Source organism: Trachinotus anak, unplaced genomic scaffold, assembly GCF_046630095.1.
Source record: "Trachinotus anak isolate AG129_WGS33_773 ecotype Australia unplaced genomic scaffold, CSIRO_AGI_Tana_v1 ptg000016l, whole genome shotgun sequence".
NCBI classification, from domain to species: Eukaryota; Metazoa; Chordata; class Actinopteri; order Carangiformes; family Carangidae; genus Trachinotus; species Trachinotus anak.
This window is the reverse complement of record NW_027273867.1, coordinates 4238922-4251142: the sequence shown is the minus strand read 5'-3', so window position 1 is coordinate 4251142 and position 12221 is coordinate 4238922. Positions and strand designations below refer to the sequence as shown.

Below are 12221 nucleotides of genomic sequence, written 5' to 3'. Positions count from 1 at the left end.
TGCACCACAATGCGCGGTGTGTTTTAGTGAGCGAAAATGTGTTTAGAGTTTTGCAAAAAGGGGGTAAATGAGATATGCAACTTGTGTCTCACTGGGTGAAAACCTCTTTGTAAGTGACTGATTCAATCAATGGAGTTCAGGCCACTCAGCATTTGGTTGAGGATGGAATAGTGTTTCAGCAAATCAGAAAAAAAAAAACTGTAACCCACAGGTGTGGTGCTTCAGTTATACGTCCTCACACATGATCTGTTGTGTTTCACAGATTCTCCCCACTCCTTGCCTTACATATAAATGACAGCAGAAGAAAGTGCACCTCAGTTCTTCATATAAACATGTGTTTTTATTAAGGCTAAGCCCAGGATGAATGGAAGCCATCAGACACCTTCCGTACCACAATGACAACAAACACACCTTTTGCTCTCAGTGGCTGTAGGCAAACTACAAGTTGTTAAGTGATGCGTCAAAACCGTTTGATGCAGCTTCCAGCTGCAGCTCAGAGCTCAGGTGAATCTTAAAGCGTCAGAGCAGGAACATGCTGTGATTTCTGTCTCTGTGAACTGCAGCAGGAACCAGATGGTCGTCTGTTTGTTGGTTTGTGCTGATGCTTTCAGTCTTCTGTTTGCTCAATGCACTGGTGGCGTCACAGTAACTCATCACGAGTCACATGGCTAAGTCACACTTTCTATTTGGAGCAAAGACACTTCCTCTGAGGTTCTATTCTAAGACGCATTCATATACTGTATCATGTGTGACTGAGCAATAAAACAAAAAGAAAAATAAGATTCAGTATTGAAATGATTCATTCATAGTCATTCAACTATTAATAAACAATGATTCTGAACTGTTTCACTCTTTGCTCAGTTTTTACTCCCCTTTGTTGACAGGGTCTTGGCTTTGCCTCTGTGTTTAAACTAGACATGGCATAAACTGTGATATTTAGGTGGCAGACATGACAGTTACTATGCATGTTGTAGGACTGTTTTAATTTAGGAAACTTAGATTCTATTTGTTTGAGTTTGCCTTCATGTCCACAGGTTTTAAACACACAAATATATTTATATGAATGCATAAGTACTGACAAACAAGACTAAGAGTCTACAGCCATGTTAAAGGTCCCATATTTACACTTGTACAATGTTTTATTTGATTATTTTGATACCCATAAGGAGATATATTTGTGGTTTTAAGGTTGGCAAGCCAATTAGAAGAGAGGCTCAGAGTGACTGAATGAAAATTATAGCCAATTTCAATTAGAGACTCAGAGAAACCAATCCAGCAATGGTTCAATGGTGGGTCCAGGTGGGCTGGGCTTGGGGCGAATGGTGACTGCTTCGTTGTGACTTCACAAAGTTACATAAGTCCTGATGGGTCGTTTCAAGGCTCAGTTTCTGAATTTCTCTGTGGACTGAGGCTTTGATACTTTCACAGTATTAATATAGAACCTAGACTTGATTGATAATCAAAAAAGACAAGGACATCTCACTTAAACAATATGGCACGTTGAACGTCTCTGTGAGGCTGTACTTTGGTACAGTACTGTTTTGAGATACAGCAGTTATCTCAAAGCTCATGCTCCTGACGTGATGACATGCTGTGTATTGGCTCATTTCCAGTTACTAATGTTTCTATTACTCGTAGTGTGTTTTACTGCTCTATCTCAACTCTGTTAAATTTGCTATTTCCTTCATTACAGCAGCTAATTACCTGCCGTACATTTAAACTTACAACAGCTGGGCTCCAGCACTCATAGCTCTCTCCTTCTTTTAGTGATTGTTTCGCTAACAGTTGTTTACACACTGTTTAGATCTGCTAGTTACTTTAGCTTAGCAGTTAGCGATGGCTTCCCTCTCTCCCTCTCCTGTTCTCTCTTGTTTACTATGATCTCCATTTACCGTGTTAGCATGGTAAAAAATTGCTAATTAAACACTTGGTAAAGCTGAGGCTAATGGGAATGTTGTTAGTTTTGACCACATAAATAGATTACATTCTTCCTGGGGGGAAGAATGTAATCCATCCCATAGTTATTTAGATATTTCAGTCCAGACCTAAGTGGTGGTGGGACTGACCCACAAAGCAACACTGCCATCACTACAGTCATGCTGCTAGCTAAAAATGTATTCATAGATTTGCATTGCTTTCAGTGCTACAGTTCCCATAATGCAATGAGTGATGAAAATATTTCCATGGTGTCAGTGACTGGTGCGGGTTAGTGGATGGGTGTGGTTTTATGTCTGTATTTTTGGGCAAATTATCACTATGACAAGTCATACAGCATTAGCTATCAACAGTTCCTCTTTAATCATGGTACTGACAACCAGACCAGTGAGTAGTACTGAATGATGTCTGTGTGCCTGAGTTATGATTCCAAAAAAAAAAAGTGTGAGTGTGAGTTTTGATGTAAATTGTCTTAATTGGCCAAATATTCAGTTTTTCCAGCTTTTCAAATGTGTGAGTTTACTGCTTTTCTGTTTTATATTATTGTAAATGAAACGTTTTTGAGTTTTAAAACAAACAAAACAAGCAATTTAAAGATGTCACCTTGGGTTATGAGAACTTGTGATATGCATGTTTCTCTACTTTCTGTATATTTACAGACTAGAGGATAAATTTATTGGGTGAAAAAATAATAATGAAAACAATCATCTGTTCCAGCCATAATCAGGGCTTCACATCATTTCAGTAAATTCAGGTTTTAGCAACATTTCTTGGAGGAGCAATGTCTGGAGGCAAGAATATTGTCAGTGACTGAGATAAACCTTAATGCAGGGGTGGAGCTTAGTATGGATAAAACTAAAATTGTGAACTTCTCAGTAATAGCTTCCTCCTCTCCCACCTTTTTCACTAGGCTACAATCTGAAAAAAAAAAAAGCTCTTTAAGTCTCGCCCACTGAGGTTTATCCCAACCAATGAGATTATTCCTGGTGCCAGAGGAGCTCTGTTTCTGTGTTTGTAACTAATGCTCCAGTTTGCTTTATTGCCAGGGATTTTATCTCCAATTTAGGAGGATGATTTTATGCTTGATCCGACTCACCTGCACACTTTGTCCTGCTGATCAGAGGGGGTCCAGGTGCTCCGGTGCCCCCCTCTCCAGGCCGGGTGAGCAGGACGCTGATGCGGTACTCTGTGTCCGGTTCCAAATGCCAAACCTTATAGGTAAGTGAGCCCACACCGTGAGTCTCTGTCCACGTGGACTGGCTGGCTCGGTACTGGATTTCCCGCCGAATGACTGGCCCATCCCCCACGATGGAGTTAGTGTTGAGCTGGATGATCAGATAGGTAGGGCCTGCCCGCAGGAGCTGAGGGGGTGCAATCGGAGTTGGGGGCACTACAATAAAGAACATGTTGTCATTATATATCCGAATGTGTAATCCTATTAGAAGGAGGTTTTCATACTGTTTATACGTGATAAGACATAAAACAACAGAGGAATGCAGATGAAAATCTGTCCTTGAAAACACTGATGAAAAACAGTCAAACACTGCGATTTGGAGCAGAAAAGAACCACATCATGAGAGCAAAGGAGACGTCAAGGATTTCTGTCATGGATTGTCTCTTTTTTGTTTTATAGTTTCAATAACATTATTTCTGCTCTGCTAGAGCAGTGAGTCATAAAAATCTTTTAATCACGTCAGGATTATAGGAAAAAGAGAGGGAGGGAGAGAGAGGGAAAGAGAGAGAGAGAAAGAGGCAGAGGGTGATGGAGAGAGAGAGGGATAGAGGGAGAGAGAGAGAGAGGGAGAGGAGAGGGAGAAGGAGAGAGAGAGAGAGAGAGAGAGAGAGGCAGAGGGAGATGGAGAGAGAGGGACAGAGGGAGAGAGAGAGAGAAGGAGAGAGAGGGGAGAGAGACAGACTTTATGTACATGAACAGTTGCATTATTAATTCTTTGCTCTCTGCACATGAGGAAGTGAGCCTTGATGGACAATGTGACCCTCGTCACCCCTGCAAACATCAGATGAATTCATCGGACGTTGGACAGAGAGGTCGCTGTGACTACACGGGACAGAGATACTTTTGTATTTACATAAAGGAATAATCCAGCATTTTGAAAACAGACTTGTTTGTTGTCTTTTAGAGAGTGACCCGTCAGTGTCTGTGCGGTAAGGATGAAACAGGAGCTAGCAGTTAGCCTAGCGAAGACTACAGATTGGATGAAGGTGTTGTTTGACAAATACAGAAAGAGAAATGTAAAAATGAACAGTGAAAACTAGTTTCATGTTGGAACTATTTCTTGACAAACAGCAGTTTATTCCTCCGCTGAGTCTTTCTGAGCAGCATCTTCAGCTCCAGCACCACGTGTGGTCAGTGGGTACATGTCTTTTGGGATGTCACCAAACCTTGAAATCAGCCTAAACAAACAAGATGCAACATATTAATGTTTGTTAGTGGTGTAGGGAGGCATAGGTGCCCCCAGGTGGCTCTTCCCTACTGCTCCCAGTTTTTATGCTGTTTGTGCCCAGCAGGGCTCCATGTTACCATCTCAGTGATTTTCTGGCAATATTTGGTGACTTTTAAAACCCTAGCGACAAATCTAACTCTTTTTTTGGGGCAGGCGATATTTTTCCATCACTGTGTGCACTCACTTTGTTTACTGTGGCTGCACCTTTTTGTACTGAATGTGTTCAGTGAATGGGGGAAATCAGCAGCACGTTCAGTCAACACAACGGCCAATAACACACTGTGAATGTGTCCACCAGTACAAAGAAACTATTGCTGTTCCCCGTTGTTGCCTGGGGACTCTTTTTTTGTCTATTGTATTTTTGTTTTACATGAAATAACTTTAATAACTTTAAGTTTAACTTGTTTTTATTTTTTTCTTAATGACAAAAGTTTACTCTGGTGTCTAAAGTCTAGGTTAAAAGTTTGAGGTAGATGTAGATGCATATTAATGTGGATGGGAAGATTGCAGCAATTATAGCTAATAATGAGCTAGTTAGTCAGTTAACCTTTGTTTGACCAGATTTTTTTTAAATGATTTCAATTATTTGAACTTAATGGCTGCTGTGGATATGCTAATCACTGTGTAGTGATGTCATATGTATTTAAAAATGCACGTCTAGAAACTTTATTTGACTTTTCAACTAAGGAATTCTTACTTCCCATTGATGGCAACTCTGGCTATAGCTAAACATGTCCTGACTCTAGCTCCATACTGAAGTGATTATTGACATGAGGTCGGTGTATTTTCAGACATGAGAGTTGTACCAATCTTCTCATCTCTCTCTGATAACCACGTTTCCCAAAAGGCTAAAGGCCAAAGACTTGGGAAAACTTTGGAATGTTTGCTCAGCTGTTCTCATGCCCCTAAACTTCGCTCACCTCTGACAATGAGTTCTCCAAAGTTGGAGACGGTGGCTCCTCTGGATGACAGGGTGATGCAGCGGTAGAGGTCTTGCTCCCCACGTTGCGCCTCCACCTGGAAAGTCGCCATCAGTCGCTTGTGGCTCAGCCGTGACAGCAAGGGCGTGTCAAGCACCACGCCGTTCCTCCGCTGACAGCCAGGCAAAGACACAGAGAGAGAGAGAGAGAGAGGGAGAGAGGAATGAGCTGCGAGCACGACAACCCAACCACATGTTTACCTGAAGTCTATTCAAGTTATTAAAAATGGGCGGCAGGCTGAGGAGCAGACAGCAAGACAAAGGAGGGTTGGAATGAGCTACATGGGAGGGCAAGATAATAAGTACGTGATAAATGTCACAGGTAACAGGAGCGTTTTTTTTGCTCGTGAAACGCCGGTGACACGGGCCTCCCGGGTTGTTGTTTCTAGCACAGGGCCTCGTGCTGACATCTCCTCATCTCCTGCCACGCTAATGTGTCAGCGCTCCAGGCACACCTGCAATTGGCTCAACCAGTGGAACAGGAAACCAGAAGACAACACTCGGGGTAATCTGTTCCAGGTGCAATGTATGCAGCTCTCTCACAGAATAAGCAGATTATTATGTAAAAAATGTCGCCTGCTGATGCTTTTCACAAGTAAGTGGCTTTGACATCCACATTTCCGAATTGGTTTTGCAATGTCAGTGTTGTAAAATATGAAATTAGATGTACAGTGGATGTGCCGCGCTGCCCGAAGCTACAGATTAGAGCTTATTTTACCTTTAGCTCTGTCACATGATCTCCTGGGAGTTTTTAAAAATCTTTTTCCTTTGTTTTTTTGTTAACACTTCTTTGTATTTTGGTTTGAAGTGACTTAACACTTTTCATTCCTTTTTTTTTTTTTTTACTTTAAAGACCACCTGCAGGCTTTTAATGCAAATAAATGCTTCCCTTTGCCAAGCCTGGTGCTATTCTTGTCTGGCAGCGAGCCCTGCATCATATTGTAATTAAGAGTTGGTGCAATGACTAATTCAGGTTTGGACTCAGAACACGTTGTTATTAAAGATCTAAATATCATCTGAGACAGCCGCCTGCAATCTGGGCCAGAGGACAGCGGAGGAAATATGATGCTAACTGATTAAGAAACATTATGCTAACAATTTATTTGGACTACCTAAATAGAGAGAGGAGTGTAGAAGAGCAGCTTCAGACTGGTCCAGAGAGGACCACCACGGCGCCAGGGAGATCAAAGAGAAAGCAGCAATTAGCAGACTCAGTGCTGGTGATCAAACAGGCCTTGAACAACAAATGGAGGAACAGAAGGCAGTAATGGTTTGTGATATATCTCTATTTTCTGCTGTTACCAAGTTTTTTTTTTCTTAATAAGAAAAGGAGGGAGGAGTTGAAGCGAGAGTTGACTTAGGCAGAGAAGTTCTCCGCAGTCTCCTGTCAAATTATGAAAGACAAGCCTCGTATTGTTTGTTTGCATCTGTCTGCGTGGGTGTGTGTGTAGCTCTGTCAACAAATTTGCAAACTGTGAAACTGATAAAAAATGGCTCTTTCGCATGCCGATGATCTTCAAAGGCTTCAATTCAGAGAGGAGAGAAGGGGGTGTGAAATAAAATCAGGCGGAAACACAAGGGAAGGATCACCACGTACACTGAGATCTCATTTGCAAAGCGCCTTCTCTCTGCTGCCGTCATTTCAAAAGCACTTAGATGTGCGGGCTTCAAGGCCAGAGGAAGAGTGGAGGCATTCAGGGATGGATTTTTGAAGACTAATATTAGCTCATATTCAAACTAGGAAAATTGAAACTATTTTCAGTTGCTGCATGAGAGAAATGACTTTAGGGGCTTTAGTAAACTAAATGCCATCACAATCAAAACGCTACAAAAGCAGAGGTGCAAACTTAATAATCCTCCAAACTCTCGAGTGACTCATTCCCCCACAAAACACAAAATTACTGCATTATTTAACAATATCAAATTACAGTACTTAGTGTTATTATGCTAACCTATGATAATGGCTCCCATTTCCTTTAACAACTACTATACAGTTCATCACAAGGTCAGAGAGATGATTCTAGCTTCAATTTTTGAATATTAACAGAGGTGTAGTACTTTTATAACGCTGGGGAAATTGTGGGGAAAAGACTTTAGAAATGCAATGGACAAAACTGATGCAGCAGAAGCTGAAATATCTTGACTTGTAGTCCCTTGTATGGGTTTAGCTCTACAACAGTGTATCCCACATTTCCCATAATGCAACATAATACGATTCTTTCCTCATAACCTCGATGTCTTGTAAATGTTCACATCTTTTAAATACAGGATTTTAAATACAAAAATGTTTGTGTCCAAGCCCAAGATATCAAAGACATGACATTCAACAATCATTTCCAAATGTAGAACACATTTCCATGAAATCAGCAAAATAAAATAATAATATATAATTAATGTGTGTTTCCACACACTACTGTGATGCAAATATTCAGATTCCATTCAGATTTTGTTATGCGCAAATTGAAAATACGCATTAAATAGTGGAAACACACTGACAGAAGGTTTCACAGGCCTCATTAACCAGGAAAATTACTCCGCTCGTGTAAAAGGGTGAAATGTCCCTTTAAGTGTGGACAGAATGCATAAGTAATATTTATGTTATTGTAGTTTATGTTTCAGGTATTAGCCATGCTGCAAACTTATTGTGAAAAATATTCCATATGGAGGGAAATATTGCAATATTTGATAATATTGAATATCGGAATACCTAAAGCATCTGGGTTGTCTCGTAACGTTAAGACACAAACACTGACAGCTTCTGTGGGCTGCTCCATGACGTTGACCCACAGGAGCACAGGGGACTCTACTGAGCAAAGCTATATACACAATAGTGTAGGTCTGTCCCTGGCACCTGTTTTTCCAATCACAAGATTTTCTGACTCCAATCAGAATCCTTCATCTGAAACAGATGGAAAAAGTTGTAACAGGCAAAAATATAGTGTGGTCTGCTTTGGGGATTATAGATCTCAGTATCCGTGAGCATGAGGAAGAACACAGTGAGACCAATTCTGGAGAACTTGCTTATGATAACCTGGTCCCTCTCCCTGAGACAGATTATCAAAGCACAAAGTCTCTGACATTACAGACTATTGTATTTTGTTGTGTAGTGAAAACTATCCCAGTAACTAACTATTACTGGGACCTTTTAGACTTTGGCCTGTATTAAAATGCATCACTGCTGAGTCAAAGATGATTGGTCGCTGGTAACTGAATGTTTTTCAGGCTCTATTGTGGTGGAAGATCTGCAGACGGGAATATTCTCTTAACTGCTTTACAATGAGTCACAGTAAAAAAGGCTCATGTTAACAACAGCCTGAATAAGACTTTAATGGGAATATGTCCAGCAGCCATGCGTGTAAACATAAATCTAACTCCTGTGAGCTTCTCTGGATAAGACTGTCAGCTAAATGCCAAACATGTAAAACATCTTTCTATTTTCTCCTCCTCTGTTTTTCGTCTTCTTTGCACAGCCCCCAATCATCCTCTCATATCCAGGTGCTGGGATGTTGGCTTGACTGTTTAAGCAAAGACAATAAATAAAAAGAAAAGAAAAACGCCCTCACACACGCTCTCTCCTTCTTACCTCCAGGAGGAAGGGCTCAGTCTCAGAAACTTTGCCTGTGGCGACACACTGGAACGAGGCATTCTGCCCTGCATTCACCTCCACGTCACCCAGCCGGGAGAAATGAGGCACCTTGTCTGTGGAAAGGGACGCACAACACACACACACACACACACAGTGATGAAAGTGGCACATCTGGAGCTGAGCATCACTGTCTAAATGTATTAAACACACAGATGTGAATTGTAATTTATTCAGCGCCTGTACGATAGCGACACACCGAGATACAGCCTCACAAACGTGGATGCATGCATACTGCATAGTGCTGTTATGTATAATGAACATATGAGCATATGAATATTTACATAACCTTTACCCTTCCAAACATGGCATTGCACCTGTAGTGATCTTACTGTTAAAATATCACCTAAAGCTGTTGGCACCAAGTAGAATCATCTCACCACGTCACGTGTTTCATTTCCACTTGTCTTAAGAAAAGGCAGGTCATGAGGCTCCAGATGAGACTAAATCACTTATTAAGACAGACATGTTTTGAAGATTCCACCCACACACTTGCCACACACTCATTCTCCATTCAGTTTACAGAGACACAGTTGCCTAGGATGACAGAAAGGCATTGTTTTTCTTCAGCATCAAATGCTACACTCTCCCGGCATTAGGAAACTTCTGAATCTAGAGTCTGAATTACTCTTACAGCCCTATTGTTTCTATGACAGCTGAAAAATACTTCTTATTATTACTCTACAATGTGATTTAATGAAATACGAAATAGCTAAAGCCGTGATGCAAAACTGGCATAATTTTTACCAAATGACTCTCCCGAACAAAGCTGTCCCCATGCTTAGCTAGATATGCATAAGCACTGTGTCTGCTGAAATGTATATGCATCCTGTTTATAAAATGACATACCCACACAGTTAGTCACGCTTGCCTCTGCCAATGCATAAAAAGCATTACATTTGTTTACTGTAATGTGTGCAGCACCATATGGGAGCCTCTATGGTAGAGACAACACACCCACACTGTTGCCATCAAATATAGTGAACCATATTTAATCATCATTTCTTTAAGGTATCCAGTGTAATTATTTGTAAACAAAACAAAACACAATGTATTTTCTCGTGAGGTCTAAGAAGGAGGTTGAAACATTTGCAAAGACATTTGTTTTTTGAATATTTTGAAGCCTACATTGTTTACATCCATGTTTGCTAACTGGCAGCATTTTTCTTCCCTAACTTTTTTCTGGCACATTGCTACATTTCTTGGTGCATTGCCATCAACTAATTTTGAGTTTCCCTATAGGGATAAATAAAGTAGTTCTTATCTTATATCTTATCAACCAGACAGCAAAATGAAACTCATAGCCCAACATATGCCTTAGTCCCAGGCCTGATTCTGGTCCATATGTTTCCACATCTGGGCAGAGTCCGGCTGTTATCCTCCAGTAGTGACTGACAGCTGGAAGATTTTTTGTGTGTGCACCAGAATTGATCCAGATGTAGAAGTAGCATCTGACAACCATGTATGCATGTGGGCCAGATTTGGGCCGTGGAACTGAGCATACTGGGCCAGAATAAAACAAGCATGTGGCCCAAGTATGGGCCGGATTTATTTTGATATGTGGGCATCAACTGCTGAATGGTGGAAAAAATGTGTAAGTGCAAAAAATTAAAAATTCAAATAAAAAAAAAAAAACACTCCTACACAGCATCTCTAACCCTAACTCACACAGTTTTTGGAAAATTGTTGCACAAATACTTGATGATTTTCAAAAACAGATGAACCTGTTTAAAAACCCATTCATACATTTTTTTCTTCTCTGTCCTTTGGGGCTGATTCTCTTCCTGTCGGTTCTGTTGATTCTGATTTCTGGTCCTGCTACTTTGCTGCCAGATGGTTGTCATTTTCAGCGCTGTTCTGGTCAATAGGCAAGTAGCAGAACACAATGAAAGATGTCATATTTCCAGTATGTGTGTTTCTCATTAATGCATCAGTCTGACATCATGATTTGTGTTTTTGTTATGCAGACAAAAAGTATTCCACTGCTATTAAGAAGCAGGAATGCCAGTATACTTTTGCACTAGTTCTAGTTTTTAAAATTAGCTCCCGAAAAGCACTTGGAAATATCCATGAGTGTTATGTTTCAAAATAATGTGGTATTATTTTAACTGCAATTGTCTCAAACTGATAACAAAAGATTTCTTTCACAGCATGTCCTCAGTGAAAACGGCCTACTGTTATGAATGTTATTATGCATCAGGTAATACCTGGAAGGAAATGGATCCCATTTTAGCAGCTATTAGTATTTAGCAATTTCCATAAAGCCTTGCTTGTCTATGTGTCAAGATCCAAAAAATTACTTAGATTAAAAAGTATTGTGGTCTTCACTATCTAACACCTCTGGAATATTAAAGCTTTTGTAATCCTCCAACATTTGAATTATGTTAACACAGTATATGATCAACAATAACAGTACATCTTTTTATGTGTTTATTACAAAGGTTTAGCTGAAAGGTATAAACCACAGCTGACAGTATTTATAGTTTATACCAATATATAAGTACATTTTCATGCCAAACACCGCAAAAATGTCCGAACCAGCATCAGCTCTGTACAACATATACAAATTAAGATGCAAAAATAGGCCTTTTACTGAGGTTCTGAACAAAAGGTTTTTGTTCTGTGGTTAATGTTTGAAGGTTTGAAGAAATTTTAACTGATACTACTCACTTAACTACTAGCGAACGACATTTTACCGCTAACTAGCAAACAAGGAGCATAAAATTGAACATTTTGTGAAAATGTCTCCTTCTTACATCATGTGAAAATGTTTTTAGCATCAGGCTAGCACCTCATTTTCTCAACTAGCTCAAATGTTTTTTACCAAATGTAGCTAAAAACGGAGATAATATTCACTTTATAATGAATATCCATAAGCGACATTAGCTACTGGAAGTAGCTAACTCTCAGGAGCTACGTTGAATAGTTAAGTAAGCAGTACTAGCTTACAGACACAGCAATTTATGTTTTGCTATAAACATTAAGAATAAAATTTACATTTCTAATTATTAAATGATAATAATCATAATATAATAATAATCATTTATTAAAGACGAGCATTCACAGCCCCAATTACAGAAGAAGTCATCTGAGGATGAGGTAACAGCATTTATAGTTATTGAGAACACTTCATTTAAAATCTAAAAGCCCAGTGGTGCAGATTTGTGGCCTGTCTAGCCTTAATTAATACCACTAAACATAT

The 12221-nt window shown here is 39.9% G+C and overlaps 1 protein-coding gene across 4 annotated transcripts in view; it reads right to left on the bottom strand.

Annotated features, from left to right (window-relative positions):
• Positions 1-12221, bottom strand: part of ptprua (protein tyrosine phosphatase receptor type Ua) — a 207542-nt gene that overhangs the window by 77844 nt on the left and 117477 nt on the right. For all 4 annotated transcript variants that reach the window (XM_071499977.1, XM_071499979.1, XM_071499981.1 and 1 more), the window contains exons 5-7: positions 8960-9075; positions 5318-5489; positions 3032-3325 (exon numbers count right to left, since the gene is read on the bottom strand). In XM_071499977.1, the coding sequence (XP_071356078.1) occupies positions 3032-3325; positions 5318-5489; positions 8960-9075 (582 nt within the window). The remainder of the gene's footprint in view (positions 1-3031; positions 3326-5317; positions 5490-8959; positions 9076-12221) is intronic.